Consider the following 16,230-nt stretch of genomic DNA (forward strand, 5'->3'; position numbering starts at 1 on the left):
TCAAAATGGACAAAACCTGTCAAAAAACGGCACACAGTAGTGAGTGATTGGTAATGTCATGCAATGTGCAGCAAGAAATGTGAAGGGCTCCGCCTCCTCACTTAAATACTGTGCCCAGCTTTTTGCTTGCAAGCGGAACACAAAATGAATTAATGAAGAATTCGTACAAAGAGACATGGTTCGCACATGAAGGCACATTTGGCTCGATCTAAAAGTTTGCAAATGGTTCCGCTATATGGGAAACTCACATTATTGGCTGTTTACTACATGACTTTATTACAAAGTCCAGCTAAAGACAACACAACTGTCATTAAATGATGCACTCACGTAAATAAATCAAATAATGTAATATTTAAAGTGTTAAATTGTCTACAAGGTTTGTATGTAACTAACTGAAATGATCTTTTCACCTCTGAAGCTGCCCCTGCCCTTCGCACACCGCTGTCTATTGCAGGTTCCTACGCCACCCCATTTGCGATGATGGGTCATCATGAAATGAATGGATCCCTGACCAATGCGGGTGTCTACCCTGGCCTTATTTCACCTCAGATGAGCGTGGCTGCTGCGGCTGCTGCTTATGGACGCTCACCAATTGTAAATATGTTATCTTCATGGTTCTAAATGTCCATTTCACACATGATATACTTGTAGCAAAACCCTTTTATGCAAGTAAATGATCCATCTTGGCTCATTATTGTACAATGTATTTACCAAATGACTTTGAGGCATTTAAATGTTCAGTCTGTATTTCCATAACTCGTTGTGAATATGTCTGCTCCTCTTCATTGTGTACTTAATGAAAAAGTGCAAAAACCGCTGTGCTCCCATGGCTTTGATGTTCCCTAGTTAGCATTCTAAAGGCTTAAAAAGGCTCTTTCCCAAAATGAATGTCATGTTTGAAAATCTCCCAGGTTTTGATTAGTATTAGCAAGTTGTATTATCTTGTAGAAAGCTTCTTTGTCTGCCATCGAGAAGAATCCACGGCTTTCAAGGGATTTATCTGAAAACATTACTATTTCTCAGGGTGCTAGCAGATGAAATGTGACATAATTTCTAACTTGACTATTGTACCATCCCATTTTATATCAGCACGTTATAATTTGTTTTTAATGCCACTCATTGCTTGTTTATGCAGGCGGGGTTTGACCCTCATCCCCACATGAGAGCTCCAGGCCTCCCAACCAGCCTCACTTCTATTTCAGGAGGAAAGCCGTGAGTATTTGAGCTCTTATGACATTATATTACAAAACAATTTTATCTTTTCAACAATCTGTGTCAAAATGACAGGAGACTAAAGTTAATCTCTCTCCTCTCCCCCCTGACTCCTTTGCAGGGCTTATTCTTTTCATGTGAGTGCAGACGGTCAGATGCAGCCTGTGCCCTTCCCTCCAGACGCACTTATAGGCCCAGGCATCCCACGCCACGCTCGTCAGATCAACACGCTGAGTCACGGGGAAGTTGTGTGCGCTGTCACCATCAGCAACCCCACACGTCACGTCTACACGGGCGGCAAGGGCTGTGTGAAGATCTGGGACATCAGCCAACCGGGCAGCAAGAGCCCTGTGTCCCAACTCGACTGTCTGGTAATTAGTTGTCTTTGTTTCTTGCAAGTCATGGCAGAATGCCCTATTTCACAGGGTTCCAGGCAGCAGTGATACATTATATACTCTCTGTATGACAGCTCATTGCTTCAGCCCGATTTCCCCATCCAACTGTAGCTTAACTCCAAATTCTAGTTGGACCGAATTGTGAGTAATTCAGCAGTGCCTGGCTGTGCTGTGCTGAAATAATCTTTTGCAGAGGAAAAAAGTCCTGCTGTGTAAATATGTTCTGATTGGCTGACCTTGTCTGCTGTTACCCAGCTCATTGTGTCCTCTCAACTGCCTCCCATTTCTCATTTTGATACTGTGGCTTCATACTGTTCATATGGCCTAAAACACCCGCAGATGCATTAAGAGTGCAATTCAGTCTTATAAAGCCATCAGGGTGCTGTTTTATCCGTAAAAAAATATTCACAGTATTGACTCCTTCCCTGTCTCCTGCCTGTATTTCTTGTTAAAGCTCATACTGTTTAACATCACTTTAACATGATAGGCACGCAGAGGCCTTTTAGAAAACCGCACAATTCAGGTTTACTAGAGAGGTACTGAACTCTTAATACAGTGATATTGTACCTCGGATTTAGTTAATAATCCATTATAAAATGTCAGCGGAAAGCAAATCGTATGAAAACAAAAGGACTTATTCCTATAAGAAATGGTGTTAAAAAAATTCTTCCGTCCAGGCAATGAAATTGATAATTGTAGCATTTTATTGTGAACAGCGATGAGTGACTAGGGAAAAGGGGAGAACCATACACACTACCTTCATACTATGCTACCAGCAGTTTTTTCTTGTATTCAATAGTGTTTCTCACATTCTTTATCAAAGCTTTCTTCGCCTCATCATTGCCTTATTTTACTATTGTACTCAATAAATCAAGCACAGATACTGATCACCAACACGTGATTCTTTTGTTTGGGCGCCTAATTCCACAGAATGAGAGCTACAGTGGTACTTCAACTTAAGAGTGCCCCAACTTAAGTGTTTTAAGATAACAGCGGTCTCTCTGCTATTTGTTACGCTTGAAGATGCTAGAAAAAAATTCACTATAAAAACATCCCTGCCATTAATTGGCATAGCAAATGCTACAGTGAATGCCGTAAGATCCGCCCAGAACATCTGGTCTTACTCGATAGTATTAACTTATAGCTAGAGATGGACATAACTTTGTTTTCCAACTATGGGATGGAAGTGAGTGAGTGTGAAAGACTGTACTAAAAAGAAAAATGTGGATGATATTCATTGAAATAAAGAAATAAATCATCAAAAAATGACCGAGCATGTCGCCAACTTGGCGAAGCAATTCGAGCGTATCACTGCTAGTCTGCACCATACTGAAACAGAAGTCTGTTTTGTCTAAAATGTCAATATCTAATTGGCGGACATTTATCAATGAAAATAATCGAGAAAAGCTGCTGATGGTGTGATTGACGTGGAAGCAGTTTAAATGTATTTATTTCAATTAATTTCAATACGAGACATTTATTTGAGATACAAGTGTTTTGTGTTAAGAGCTGCCTCCCAGTTCGTAAGTTGGGGTGCTACTGTAGTATGTCACGCCTAATGTTTGGTCAACCAATAATCAAGACTCTATACAAAAACCGGATAAAAAGGTAGCCGAAAATGTTTGTTGAAAACCAAATCAAGACAAGGAGTGGAACGTACAAAAACCAAGGTACCACCATATTATCTCTATGGATTTTCTGAACTGTTAGATTTTTTTAGATTGTGAAAATATTCTCAATTTATCTGGATGATGCTCACTACTTGTTTCCGCTCCAGAACCGGGACAATTACATCCGCTCTTGCAAGCTGTTGCCTGACGGCCGCACCCTGATCGTGGGTGGCGAGGCCAGCACGCTGACCATCTGGGACTTGGCATCACAGACGCCACGCATTAAGGCGGAGCTTACCTCCTCTGCCCCAGCCTGCTACGCACTGGCGATAAGTCCCGATGCCAAGGTCTGCTTCTCCTGCTGCTCCGATGGAAACATAGCTGTGTGGGACCTCCATAATCAGACCCTTGTTAGGTCAGTGCTCCCAACATGTCAATAAAATGCCTTGCATATTATGGCGCTTAAAACCGCACCACTTACAGTATTTTAAGAATTGTGATTAAACCGGAGAGGCTTCCTCTTCTGCTCTGGGGACGGCGTGGCGAAGTTGGGAGAGTGGCCGTGCCAGCAATCTGAGGGTTACTGGTTCAATCCCCACCTTCTACCATCCTAGTCACATCCGTTGTGTCCTTGAGCAAGACACTTCACCCTTGCTCCTGATGGGTCCTGGTTAGTGCCTTACATGGCAGCTCCAGCCTTCAGTGTGTGAATGTGTGTGTGAATGGGTGAATGTGGAAATAGTGTCAAAGCGCTTTGAGTTCCTTAAAAAGGTAGTAAAGCGCTATACAAGTACAACCCATTTACCATTTGCTCCTGTCTTATTCCAGGCAGTTCCAGGGCCACACAGATGGAGCCAGCTGTATCGACATTTCCCATGATGGGACCAAGCTCTGGACTGGAGGCTTGGACAACACAGTCCGCTCCTGGGATTTGAGAGAAGGACGGCAGCTCCAGCAACACGACTTTACCTCACAGGTACAGACAAGCTTAATCAAACATGTTCATCTCTCCTTTTCATTGTGTTCAACCTCCAAGGTTGAACACAATCCGTTATATACAAGTATAATGGGCATATTAATGAACTGTGGTCATTATAAAACCTGTAACTATCAGGGAACATTTTAAGTAGAATGTTAACATTCTTAATGTCGTGCGAGTGTTAACTTAACCCCTGTTCATTTTAATAATGAATGAGTAACGAAGGAACAGAACGTAATGCTAGGACAACTTCCTGACCTCCCACCCATGCATGGCTGCGGTTCAAACTTCAAAGTTGTGTCTTGCTTTTTTAACAAATTCCAAATTGATCATCCTTTAAAAATGAAGAGGTTTCACGGATTTAAAACAAATCTATTTTGTTTGTTCTTGTTCAGATCTTCTCTCTAGGCTACTGTCCCACTGGAGAATGGCTGGCTGTGGGCATGGAGAGCAGCAATGTGGAAGTGTTGCACCACACCAAGCCTGACAAGTACCAGTTACATCTGCACGAAAGCTGTGTCCTCTCGCTCAAGTTTGCCTACTGTGGTACGAAATATTATTTATTGCATTATTACCACACTAAAGGTTTGGTTGGCTGGGCAACATCTTAAATGGTTTGTCATGTACAGTGGTATCTCAGGTTTTGTACGCCCCAATTTTCGTATGATTCGGTTTTCAATTAAAAAAACATAGATTTTGCTCCTGTTTTCATATACCATCTCGACTATCATTCTGTCATCCAAATTACCTGCAGGATTTTGGAGCCTTTTTTCTGTGATTATTGCGGCCTAAAATGCATGAGTTTGGGCAGCTTTGTCCGAATTTTGCTGGAAAAGTCGAAATATTTTGAGGCTTTTTTTTTTTATTCATTGAATTTACTCAGGATTTTATTAGTTAGTTATCAATGCTTTAAGTGTTTCTTCGAACTGTAACCCCAGAAATAGGGAAAAAAATATGCTACCTTTTTTATCACTTCCACGGGAACTCACATTCTCATTGTCTCTCCTTCGACAAATGGACAAAGTTTTTTGCTAAGTAGAAACACAGCTAACCCAGCAGGACATTGGAACGTTCTCTTGCCGTCTGAGAAGTGTTGTATCCAAAATAGCTGCAATTGCTTTCTCTTAAGGTATTGATGTGGGATTTCCACAAGCGTCTGTACGTTTAGAGGAATGAGAAACACGGGCATGTCTGGATGACTCACCTTCATATTTGCAGTGGTTACCTACAAGTTATGAAACCGCTTTATTATGAAGCTGGCTGTGGCGCGTTCTTTCTGATGTCACTACCTGTGTGGGCATGGTCTTTCTGGCGTCACTTTCTCTCCAAACTCACTTTGTAAATGATCAATGAGTCCATACAAAGCTAAGTGCCGGAGATTCAAGAATTACACAGCTGACTTACCCGTGTAAAAATTTGTCCGAGGAGGGGGACTTTAAACGCTGATTTAGTGTGGCTGAAACGGGCTTAGGCTAAATAATTATTAGTTTAAGGGGTTAAACGACTTAGTGTAGACATAGCCTTATTGTCCGCTGTCTGATCTGTCATCCACAAGTTGCAGACATTCTACGTGTATGTTTTACTCTTTAAAAGTGTTTGTCCATCTTAAACATTGATTTTTGGTCCAACACATTTACAAACAAAACGAGGTACCACTGTAGACCTCTGCCACTCACCTAAGTATTAGGGTCTTATTTTGGTTCGGGTGAATGGAAGCTGCAGGTCTCACAGTATTACAGCTGTGAACAAACGATGTAAACCATGGGCATGCTGCAGCTATCATGAGACTGAACTACTTATTAGAACCCATTACACAATATCAATTAACACTGCAGTGTTAAGAAGAAGGAACAAAAAAACTGACACGTGCGCGTGAAAGACACATCAACGACTTACATCACTTTGTCAGGGCCCATGGGGTTAACATGGAAGCTGTTATTTAACAGACATACCCATTGAGGAAAAATAATCCTCTCTTCAAACTGCTTTGCTCATGGGCACATAAGTTGCAAACTATAACTGCACACAAATGAACCGTTGTTTAACACCCACGACCAACCCCGAAAACTACTATAGCTGCTTTATTCAAATGATGCTTCTTCTGGGCTTTGCTACCATTAATTACACCGAAAGCCAACTAATCGTTTGGGTAATTAGAAGGTGATTTGAATAATTGTCTGACTGGGAAAAGTGTGAGCCCACATTATGTACTTTCTGATCACTTATGTCAGGCTATTGCCCCCAATTAGGGTTTCATGACCGTTGATATTTAGTCATTATGCAATAATGTTCTTCAACAAGAGTCTCTAAGAAGACTGTGTGCTTAGACTACAGATTGTATTCTGAAGACTTTCATTCTGTATTTTCAGGAAAATGGTTTGTGAGCACAGGGAAGGACAACCTGCTGAACGCATGGAGGACTCCCTATGGAGCCAGCATATTCCAGGTATCAAACAATGTCGAACAACAGCATACACTAGGGATGGGCAATATGGCCTAAAATCTACTTTGTGACCTATATTGCAGCCTCTTGTGATAACAATGTACACTATGTTACCAAAATTATTTGGCCACCCATCCAAATTATCAGAATCAGGTGTCCTAATCACTTGGCCCGGCCACAGGTGTATAAAATCTAGCACATAGGCATGGAGACTGTTTCTACAAACATTTGTGAAAGATTGGGCCGCTCTCAGGAGCACAGTGATTTCCAGCGTGGAACCGTCATAGGATGCCATGGATGACAGAGTCTGGTGTGGATGAACTTGACTGGCCTGCACAGAGTCCTGACCTGAACCCGATAGAACACCTTTGGGATGAATTAGAACGGAGACTGAGAGCCAGGCCTTCTCGACCTCACCAATGAGCTTTTGGAAGAATGGTCGAAAATTCCTATAAAGCAGTGGTTCTTAACCTGGGTTCGATCGAACCCTAGGGGTTCGGTGAGTCAGCCTCAGGGGTTCGGCCGGCGGAGCCTCCACCGCAGAGGTCAAGACACACCCAACTCATCGTGTAAATAAAACTTCTCCCTATCGGCGTATAATGGATGCTCCCAAACAATGTTCCCTCTAATTTTCCATATGCGTGAGCAAACGCAAAAACTCCTTGAGCATTCAGTGGAGCACATGTGAACGACGAGATGTGTCTGGAATCCGAGAAATTTCTGTACCCATGGAACTAAAGCAAACAATTGCCACGCACTTAGATGAGCTTGCAAAGTCTCTTGACGGATATTTCCCTACAAGAGAGTCATATCCAGCATGGGTGAGACAGCCGTTCACGTTTGCTGTTGAGACAGTAAATGTCAATGATGAATACCTCCACGAAATCATTGAAATTCAGGTTTCAACAGCAACTCTTCAGAACAACAACGCTTTCAACATTTTGGTGTCAACAAATGGAAAAGTACAGTATCCAGTTATTAGTTAAGCCCTGGAATTTTTTATACCATTTGTTACAACATATCTTTGCGAGCAATCCTTTTCGAGGATGCTGGACATAAAAACGAAGAAAAGGAACAGACTCTGCTGTGAAAATGACATGAGAGTGACACAGCAGAAGTCACACTGATTTGCAGGTGTGTATTTTGTTGTGAGTTCATGCACTGTGTTGGTTTTGTTCTTAGAACAAGGTGATGTTCATGCATGGTACATTTTGTGCACCTGTAAAAAAACATATAACTTTGTCTTGAATTTGAAAAAATATATATGTTTTATTTTTCACTAAAGAAGGGTTCGGTGAATGCGCATATGAAACTGGTGGGGTTCGGTACCCCCAAAAAGGTTAAGAACCACTGCTATAAAGACACTCAGCAACCTTGTGGACAGCGTTCCCAGAAGAGTTGAAGCTGTATTAGCTGCAAATGGTGGACCGACATCATATAGAACCCTATGGTGGCAGGTGGCCAAATACTTTTGGCAATATAGTGTATATCACAATATATAATTTGGCTTCTAAATCATAATACATGTCAAACGAAGTTACGACTCCCAATTTAGCTGCTGACATATGTGGTTATATATTGCGCTACAACCTATTATTAATCTTGTTGCTAATTTACTTTCTGCTGTAACATGGTTCTGTCTGCATTTCTGTTAAAATGTAATAAGCACTTATTCTGTTGTTTGGATACTTAACATTATTTTTGGGCGATAATACAAATTTGGGAACCGATCCAAAACCAAGTAGTTAAAGGGGCACTATTGGTCATACATACTGATACTTAAACATTTTCAAAATCATTGAATGATTTCAATTTTAATCATAATTCTAATCCAACAACATCATAGGATGGCGATGTAACAATATATGGTACTCCAGTGATAACGATACCGCCTGGCAAGAATCAGTGTTTTAGAAGCAGCTTTGTACAGTGATGTGACATTAGCCGATAAATCGCTAGCGAGAACGCGTCCGTTCGCTTGTCACTGTCAAATTTGCGGGACACAGCTAGAATGTCTCGCCAACGTGGATTATCGCAATATAGCGATAGTATTAAAAGCTCAAAAGTCGGCATTAATGTAATTCATATCGTATGAAAATATCATAAAAGGGTAATAAAAAAAAAAAAAAGGATTCTACGCGATTTCGGGAATAACGCAATCGGTATTTCATAGACTCCAATGACAGCGTTCTATATCGAATTTTGAGTGTCCAGGCAATGTAAGTCTATATAGCAAAGGTAATAACTAACATACATCCAGGAGCTTGTAGAATAACCGCACTATACCCTGGTGGGATGTAATTGTGTTGCATTCCATTTATTAGCACAGCCTAAAACTGATGATTAAAAATCAATAAATAGGCGTGTGCAAATGTGTACGGGTATGGCAAATAAAACTCTTTGAGTCATAGAAATTTCCCCTGGAGGACCAATGAAGTACCTTTTAGTCCAAAATTAATAATACAATTATTATTTTTTTAAATGTTTTAACAATATTTTTGTTGATATTTATTGTTTTGTACTGTAGGGTTGTACGTTATACTAGTACTAATGAATTAAAAACGGTACTATACTGCCTCTGAAACATACCAGTACTATTTTTTATTGTTTTGTTTATTGCCATTACGGCACGCCGTTGTCACTGCTGGAGCAGAGGCACATGTTCGGCAACACACACGTACGGAGTACTTACAAGCAGACATTGTGTGGACACATAAGAGGCAGAATGTTTTTAAACCAAAATGCGTCCAAACGATAAATGTGACGCTATAAACACCAAAGCGCCGCTCTACAGGAGGTGCTTTAAGACATAACTAGCAAGCGGCTAACATCCATCCGCAGTTAACTAATCATGCTTCACTCCACACCGTAGGAAGATACAATAGCGAACAGCTAGCGAGCTTTCCTGACTGTAAACAAATGGCTAGATCTATAGATACATCGACTGTAACCATACCAAGTACAAGAGCCATATCTCGTCGATACTACAATAATTACATTGATATTTTTTATCATTACAAAATCTATTGTCCTTTTTTATATTGTCTATAAAGTAAGGAAATATGTCTCTGCAGACAGAATAACTTTAAGTATGATGACCAATGTATGATCCTGTAACTACTTGGTATTGGATTGATACCAAAAAATTGTACTATCACCTAAAACTAATGTAAAGTATCCAAACAACAAAGGAATGAGTGATTATTACATTTTAACAGAAGTGTAGATGGAACTTGTTAAAACAGAAGATAACCAGGTATTAACAGTAAATTAACAACTATATTAATAAAGAGTAGGAAGAAGCTGAGTTTATTTAATCATACCCCTTTTCATACCTTATTCTCTGTAACAGAACAGTGAATAAATAAATACCATAGTAAGTAAACAAATATTAAATACCTAAATAATCTTTATCTCAAAAAAAAAAGGGGGTTCAAGATGTCCATTATTATTCTTCTGTGTACTTTGTGAACACTTGTGGTTTAAACAGTCTCTTAAACTGAATTATATTGGTGCTTTGTTTGATATTTTTGGTTAATCCATTTTGACAAAATAATACAATCAGAATTTATGCGCTACGTTACTGCATACATCAGCAGCCAAATTAGGAGCCTTTGTTTGCTTACTGACTACTAAAAGAGTAGTTGTCGAGAATGTTCACTATCTTATTTAATGACAAAATTGTTCTTCAATTGCAAGAAGAAACATATGTTTAAGGTATCATTTCCCTTTTATTTTGAAATGTATCGAAAAGTACTGTTCCAATACCAAAATTTTGGTATTGGAACAACTTTACCCTACTGTTATTATGTTATTTCATAACTTATTTCCGTCAGTAATTAATAACACATCAATATCTCTAAGGAATATGTGATTTTATAAATGTTTTGTTGCAAAAAGAAGCAGTGCATGAATAATGTGATAATCATGAAACTGTGATTATTACTCAGACTAAATTCCTATAATAGTTGCATTACCTGGCATTCACCACTGCTGAACTTGTCTGTTAAGATGTTACCAGTCAAAGGAACATCAGTGTGTTTTCTCTTTCCTAAAGTGGGCGGTTGCTAAAACCTCCCGCAGGGCACTTGACTGCCTCGCACGTTGGCGTTCATACGTAGCTAACCATGACCCGGTGTTCTATTTCTTTGTGCAGTCCAAGGAGTCGTCCTCTGTCCTGAGCTGTGACATCTCAGCGGATGACAAATACATCGTGACAGGTTCTGGTGACAAGAAGGCCACAGTGTACGAGGTCATCTACTAGACCGTCCTCGTGTCCCCTCGCCCCGCCGTCCACCTGCAAGGTGGAACACATCAGGAAGTGACGATACGCCCTCGGATATGTCCACTGCAGGGGAGATGGGTTTTTTTACAGCGTGGGTTCACGTTTTTTGGCATTTTTCAAATGTTTTCTTTGTATTTTTGCCCAGTGAAGCAGCGCTTCACCACTGAGGACCGCCTGTCCACAGACGTCTTGTGAAAAGTGTACATATCGGATTAAATAGACATTTTCTATAAATATTATAAATATATATATTTTCATGTCCTGGGTGTACTTGTGGTAGGTTTGCTTTGGCTCCCGCTCTGTGAGAACATATCTGGGTGGGGTAGCAAATCATAGATGACAACTTTTGAACTGATTTTTCCTTGACGCACATTGTGTGGGCTGATTGTCTCAACACACTGCAAAGTGGGGGACATTGCGGAACATTTAAATGGCCTTTCATCTCGGTGATAATGTGGGCTTTTGATTGAGCCGGGCCAACCACTCATTTGTGCCACTGTGGGGACCCAGCAAGACACTGATACAATTTGTTGTAAATGTCATTCATATGTGTATATAAGATTTTTTTTAATTGTGTAATGCTCTGTCTGTGCTAGCTGTCTCCTTTTTTTTTTGCAAGACTTGTTTTTTTGGGAGACATTTAATGTTTAGCCCAACCCTTTGGACCTCAGTTGGCAGCAGAAGCACTGCAGCAGGCATGAACTTAATGACAATGTGCTTTTACGTAATGGGGGACACCGAAATGCACCATTGATTTCTTAACTACGGCCAAACGTCAGTCCATTCTAAACCATTGGAAACATTCTGCCCTTTCGTGTCTTATCGATATTCCTGGAATGTGTTGGGCCGCTCGTGGCTGGCAGGCCGTTGTGACGTGGAATGGCGTGGAATGACGTGTGCCTCTCCTCAGAAACCTGTGGGAGAAATGCAGACAAATACACAAGAGACTGAATCTAGTGTTGCTCATGTTGAAGACTGGAGTGAGTCATTCTGTTTTTGTTTTTTTTGTTTTTTTACATGACAAAGTTAGCCTTTTTCCACAGAAAACAAAAAGGGGTTCGCATCCCACTGTGTTACACCAAAGTATGTAGCAAAAACTGTCAGCACTGGGAAGAATTGTACAATTGTTAATAAATCAAGAACTGTTTTTTGTATTTGTTTATTTAAGCACAATGATGAAACAAATGTGAGCCAATCCGTTTTTTTACGCTGCCAACACCAATTATCTGTGAGATCGACCGATGCCAATACCGATTAACTGTACATTTTTAATTGTGATGAGTGCTATTGACAGTTAAGCATTTCTACAACTCTATTTTTTTTTTGTGATAGAGTGATAGGAGCATTCATGAAGTTTGGTTCTTTTATGAATGTATTATGGGTCTACTGAAAATGTGACCAAATCTGCAAAAGTATACATACAGCAACATACATTATCAATTTTGGTGATGTAGAAAAGTTACAATCAAATCAAATTAGCTTCAAGGCATGGCCTCTTAACTTCATGTGAGTGATTATGATTGACGACACCTGTTGACTTCTCTGAGCCCATTTCAATAGGGCAGTCATTAGACTCGGTTGCAAACGCGACAATGGGAAAGATAAAGGAACTCAGCACAGATCTGAAAAAACAAATCGTTGACTTGAACAAGTCAGGAAAGTCACTTAGAGCCTTTTCAAAGAAGTGCAGGATCCAAAGAGAAACTGTGCAGACAATCGGCCGTAAGTATAAAGTGCATGGCACAGTTTTGTCACTGCCACGATCAGGAAGAAAAGGCAAGCTGCTGAGAAAAAATTGGTCAGGGTGATCAAGAGTCAACCGAGAACCACCAAAAAGCAGGTCTGCAATGAATTGGAAGCTGCTGTAACACCGGTGTCAGTGTCCACAGTCAAGCGTGTTATGCATCGCCATGGACTGAGAGGCTACCATGCAAGAAGGAAGCCCTTACTCCAGAAGCGACACCTTAAGGCTCGTCTAAAGTATGCTGCTGATCACATGGACAAAGATAAGACCTCCTGGACGAAAGTTATGTGTTTAGATGAAACACTTGTTGAGCTGTTTGGCCACAATACCCAGCAATATATTTGGAGGAGAAAAGGTGAGGCCTTTAATCCCAGGAACACTTTTTCTACCGTCAAGCATGGTGGTGGTAGTGTTATGCTCTGGGCCTGTTTTGCTGCCAATGGAACTGGTGCTTTACAGAGAGTAAATGGGACAATGAAAAAGGATGATTACTTCCAAATTCTTCAGGACAACCTAAAACCATCAGCTGGAGGTTGGGTGTTGGGCACAGTTGGGTGTTCCAACAGGACAATGACCCCAAACACACATCAAAAGTGGTAAAGGAATGGCTAAATCAGGCTAGAATTTAAGTTTTAGAATGGCTTTCCCAAAGTTCTGACTTAAACCCCATTGAGAACATGTGGACAATGCTGAAGAAACAAGCCCATGTCAGAAAACCAACAAATTTAGCTGAACTGCACCAATTTTGTCAAGAGGAATGGTCAAAAAGTCAACCAGAAGCTTGTGGATGGCTACCAAAAGTGCTTTATTGCAGTGAAACTCTCCAAAGGACATGTAACCAAATATTAACATTGCTGTATGTATACTTTTGACCCAGCAGATTTGGTCACATCTAGAGCCATAATAAATTCATAAAAGAACCAAACTTCATGAATGTTTTTTGTGACCAACAAGTATGTGCTCCAATCACTTTAGCACACTGGTTCTTAACCTGGGTTCGATCGAACTCTAGGGGTTCGGTGAGTCGGCCTCAGGGGTTCGACGGAGCCTCTGCCGCGGAGGTCAAGACACACCCGACTCATCATGTAAATAAAAACTTCTCTCTATCGGCGTATTATGGATACCCCCAAACAATGTTCCTTCTAATTTTCCATATGCTTGAGCAAACGCAAAAACTCCTTGAGCATTCAGTGGACGTGCACATGCACTGTGGCCACACCAGCAGCACACCAGTCCCAAACTTGACTAAATAAGTTAAATGTTTTATTATTATAATCAAATATATATAAACAGCAGTCATTTCCATGAAGATTATTTTCTAATATAAGTGTTTTGGCCCACTTACAATGACAATAACAAAATATATTGTTTTTCATGAGCTGTGTACTAGGTAGGGGGTCCTGCTTTGGAATAACTTGTACCCTTTTCAAATATCACATTTAGGTCCCACTAAAACATTCACATGTTGCACAATGAGATGTAAACATGGGATCATGTGTACATTCCTGTAACTTTGTTTGTAAAATATATATTTATTAGTATGTCTTTAATATAATAACATAATTTCATGATTAATATATATAAAGTAAGATTAAATTAAGAAAAAACTTTTTATTTTTCACTAAAGAAGAGTTCGGTGAATGCACATATGAAAATGGTGGGGTTCGGTACCTCCAACAAGGTTAAGAACCACTGCTCTAGCACAAAAAAATAAGAGTTGTAGAAATTATTGTAAACTCAAGACAGCCATGACATTATGTTCTTTACAAATGTATGTAAACTTTTGACCACAACTGTAAATCTTTTGGTTTTCGTACTCAGTCGTCCTGTGTCAGCTAAACAGACTCAATAACTATGCTATGACATTTTGGTGAATTTACTGAGGATTTTGTGAAACTGAAACAATACGAAAATAATGCCATTGTACTTTAATGATACTAACACAGACACCTGTAAATGCGTTAGCTTATTAGCTCATGCTAGCGACGCTAGTGTCATTACATTATGATAGCACGTAGAAGCAAAACATTCCTGCAGACATCACATCCAGAGTTTGCAAACATTGACAAAAATAATTTTGAGAAAATGAAAATATTGACCTATCACTCTTGGTATCGACGCCACCAATTGATGGATGGATCTGTCCTCCTCTTACATGTTGCTTCCTAACTGTGACAATGCTGACACGGCAACAGTTGCTGTTATATTATCTTTCTCTCTCACTTTTATTAATCTACTTGTTCATTTTCTTTGGGTCCAGCTACACTTTTTTAAAAGTACTAAGAACTTATTTCTTGGTGTTGTTTAAAGCTAGCTTGGCGGCTAGTTTAGCTATTAGCATGCCTGCTCCTGGCTTGCTTATGTAACACGTTTAGCCTTGTCATCCAGTAATAATTTACTCGAAAATGATGCTAACAAAAAAATATATATTTGTTTGCCTTATAGGAGTTGCTTGTTGAAAAAGGGGAACTGCCCTTTTTTTGTAATTTTGCCTGTCATTCACAACCATGACAGACAAGAACACGTTTGTATTATTTTTTTTGCATTCTAATTTGTAATCGGCTAGCAATGGTGCTAATGGGAGTAATCATTTTGCCTATAAATCTCTAAAAAGTTAATTATAGATTATAAATCATGCCTCTCAACTGGATAGTAGAACGTTGTTGCCATAAGCTGAGAAATTGGTCCACTTTTACATTCAGCTTAGACTCCGAGATGGCGAGAAAGACAAGAAGACGCTTGATTGTTCTTTTTTTAACCCTTCATGTGGATTATGAATAATTTATTCATCTAAACTGGAAAATATGAAAATCCCATCAGTCGACATCCAAGTGAGAGCAGACATTGTACAGTAAGCGATCAATGTATTATGGTTGTCTCTCATGAAGTTGAAAGAAATAGCAAACATTGTGATGGGTCTGTGGAAATCTGCTGATGTCTGCTTAAAATAACTAAAATATGTAAATTATTACATGTTATGACTGTGCATGTTAGTACATGACATATATTGATGTGCTGATGGAGGTTTGGATGGTTTTTAGAGTGCTTTATAGACTCCCAGTCAATTGTTCGCTGACCTATTTATGAGTTAGAATGCATAAAAAAAAAAGAGATCTATGTGTGCTTATCTCATATAAGGATTGAAAATGATAGGTAAATGGGTTAATGGGTTATACTTGTATAGCGCTTTTCTACCTTCAAGATACTCAAAGCGCTTTGACACTATTTCCACATTCACCCATTCACACACACATTCACACACTGATGGCAGGAGCTGCCAGGCAAGGCCCTAACCAAGACCCATCAGGAGCAAGGTTGAAGTGTCACAACGGACATGACGAGGTTGGTAGAAGGTGGGGATCGAACCAGGAACCCTCAGGTTGCTGGCACGGCCACTCTCCCAACCGCGCCACGCCGTCCCAAAAGGACAATGTGGCAAAATTCCACCAAAAAAGTGGCATTTTGTGCAGCCGCTCTTTAAAGGGGAACATTATCACAATTTCAGAAGGGTTAAAACCATTAAAAATCAGTTCCCAGTGGCTTATTTTATTTTTCGAAGTTT

The 16,230-nt window shown here is 40.0% G+C and overlaps 1 protein-coding gene across 7 annotated transcripts in view; it reads left to right on the forward strand.

Annotated features, from left to right (window-relative positions):
* Nucleotides 1-12,071, forward strand: part of LOC133615972 (transducin-like enhancer protein 3-B) — a 63,243-nt gene extending 51,172 nt beyond the window's left edge. For all 7 annotated transcript variants that reach the window (XM_061974911.2, XM_072914771.1, XM_072914772.1 and 4 more), the window contains exons 14-21: nucleotides 419-594; nucleotides 1,136-1,212; nucleotides 1,334-1,583; nucleotides 3,385-3,632; nucleotides 4,046-4,193; nucleotides 4,592-4,742; nucleotides 6,566-6,642; nucleotides 10,796-12,071. In XM_061974911.2, the coding sequence (XP_061830895.1) occupies nucleotides 419-594; nucleotides 1,136-1,212; nucleotides 1,334-1,583; nucleotides 3,385-3,632; nucleotides 4,046-4,193; nucleotides 4,592-4,742; nucleotides 6,566-6,642; nucleotides 10,796-10,903 (1,235 nt within the window). In that variant the 3' untranslated portion in view covers nucleotides 10,904-12,071. The remainder of the gene's footprint in view (nucleotides 1-418; nucleotides 595-1,135; nucleotides 1,213-1,333; nucleotides 1,584-3,384; nucleotides 3,633-4,045; nucleotides 4,194-4,591; nucleotides 4,743-6,565; nucleotides 6,643-10,795) is intronic.
* The last annotated feature ends 4,159 nt before the right edge of the window (nucleotides 12,072-16,230 follow it).

This window comes from Nerophis lumbriciformis, linkage group LG15 (genome assembly GCF_033978685.3).
Source record: "Nerophis lumbriciformis linkage group LG15, RoL_Nlum_v2.1, whole genome shotgun sequence".
In the NCBI taxonomy this organism is placed as follows: Eukaryota; Metazoa; Chordata; class Actinopteri; order Syngnathiformes; family Syngnathidae; genus Nerophis; species Nerophis lumbriciformis.